Consider the following 1,539-nt stretch of genomic DNA (forward strand, 5'->3'; position numbering starts at 1 on the left):
CGTCTGCTGCTTATCAAACGGCGCCGGCTGGAACCAGCGGAAGCGTGTGGCCGTGGACCTGTGCGTTTGCCACAAAAGACAACGAAAAACCTTTCAATTCTTAGAAGTAATTTAACACGGGCTGTTGAATGCTTGATTCTGATTGGTTGAAGGATATTCTAATGTGTGCAATTATTTTCCAGGAAACACGCAGCTCCAGGTGTGTCAACCGCATTACACCTCCAAATCACTTCACCAAATTATTTCAGTTATTTCAAAGGTCCTTACAGCCTACATCAGCAACAGAACCAAAAAAGAACCAAAGACAATGAACAAAGCAAACAAATATGACCAAAAATAGGATAAAAACAAAATTTTCCATGTTTTCCCGAGTAAATTAGCTTTTTTGTGACATTGCAGAGTATGGAGGTGGTAACGTTGCTGTTCTTGAAGCAGATAAACTTACAGTTTCGCTATTAGTAGAGACGCTGCTGCCAAACACCATAGATAGATGATATTAACTCTTAAATGACGTATTGAATTTTCAAACGAAGGCTTGGGATGAGATGCGTAAGAAATTAGTACTATCTGAACAATGTCTTGAGGGGTTGTAACCGTGGTATAAGTGGAATAATTGACTCCAGTCCTTTGAATTATTGAAAAATAATGCACACCTGAGGTGTAACAGCATTACCACCTCTGCATTATGTTTCAATAATTTAATGCCTTGTTGTCAATTATTCCTTACTTGATTTACATGCAGGTGTCATGTCACGTCAAGTCAGCTTTATTTCTATAGCGCTTTATACAGTACAGATTGAGTCAAAGCAGCTTTACAGTGTCAAACAGGAAAATAGTGTGGGTGGGTGGGTGCTTACCTGGCGTAGTGTGGTATGGGTAAGGTAACTCTGCCCCACTTGTTGTAAGTATCTGACACCAGTAATCTCTGCAGTGTGTATGAAGAACAATGTGGACTTGTGGGTAAACAGTCCCTGACCAGCGGCAGCCACGTGAGACCCAGATCCAAAGAGTACTCCAGCTCCACCGCTGCGGACACATGAACAGCCGTCAGAGGAAAGCCCTTCTATTCATGACACAGACAGAAGCGCACGCTCATGTCAGGAGACGTACTGTAGCAGGAGGAGGTGACGGAGCAGGAGGCAGAGAAATCAAACTGGATGAAGGCATCTGGGCCCAGACTGATGTCGGTGGTGATGCCGTAACGTGTGTTTGACTTCTCGATGAAGGCAAAAGCTTCACCGTCAGAGCCGCACACTGGCATCCGCGTGCCACCGGGGTGCAGCAGCCAAGATCGTCCATTTGTGGAGGAGAAGTCGTCCTCCAGTGGCCCCCAACCGCTGGCACTGCCACCCACAACCAACTGCACACACAATAATCGATCACAGAGATGCTAGATTTTCATTTTGGGATATAAAAGTGTTTCACATTAAAAACAATGTGAAGATGGTCCACTTTAGACATTCTGCAATCTATTAGTAACCTTGCAAGAACATCAATTTATTCTACTAACCCTAACCTAACAGTCTACTAATACTCTAA

The 1,539-nt window shown here is 43.8% G+C and overlaps 1 protein-coding gene across 1 annotated transcript in view; it reads right to left on the reverse strand.

The window, feature by feature from the left end:
* The window catches only part of reln (reelin), a 95,699-nt gene that overhangs the window by 24,137 nt on the left and 70,023 nt on the right, over positions 1-1,539 (reverse strand). Inside the window, 3 exon segments of the mRNA XM_016291464.1 lie at positions 1-58; positions 858-1,026; positions 1,111-1,360. The exon segment at positions 1-58 is cut by the window's left edge and continues 8 nt beyond it. Of these exon segments, the coding sequence (XP_016146950.1) occupies positions 1-58; positions 858-1,026; positions 1,111-1,360 (477 nt within the window).

Source organism: Sinocyclocheilus grahami, unplaced genomic scaffold (assembly GCF_001515645.1).
Source record: "Sinocyclocheilus grahami isolate Dianchi unplaced genomic scaffold, SAMN03320097.WGS_v1.1 scaffold271.1, whole genome shotgun sequence".
Lineage (NCBI taxonomy): Eukaryota > Metazoa > Chordata > Actinopteri > Cypriniformes > Cyprinidae > Sinocyclocheilus > Sinocyclocheilus grahami.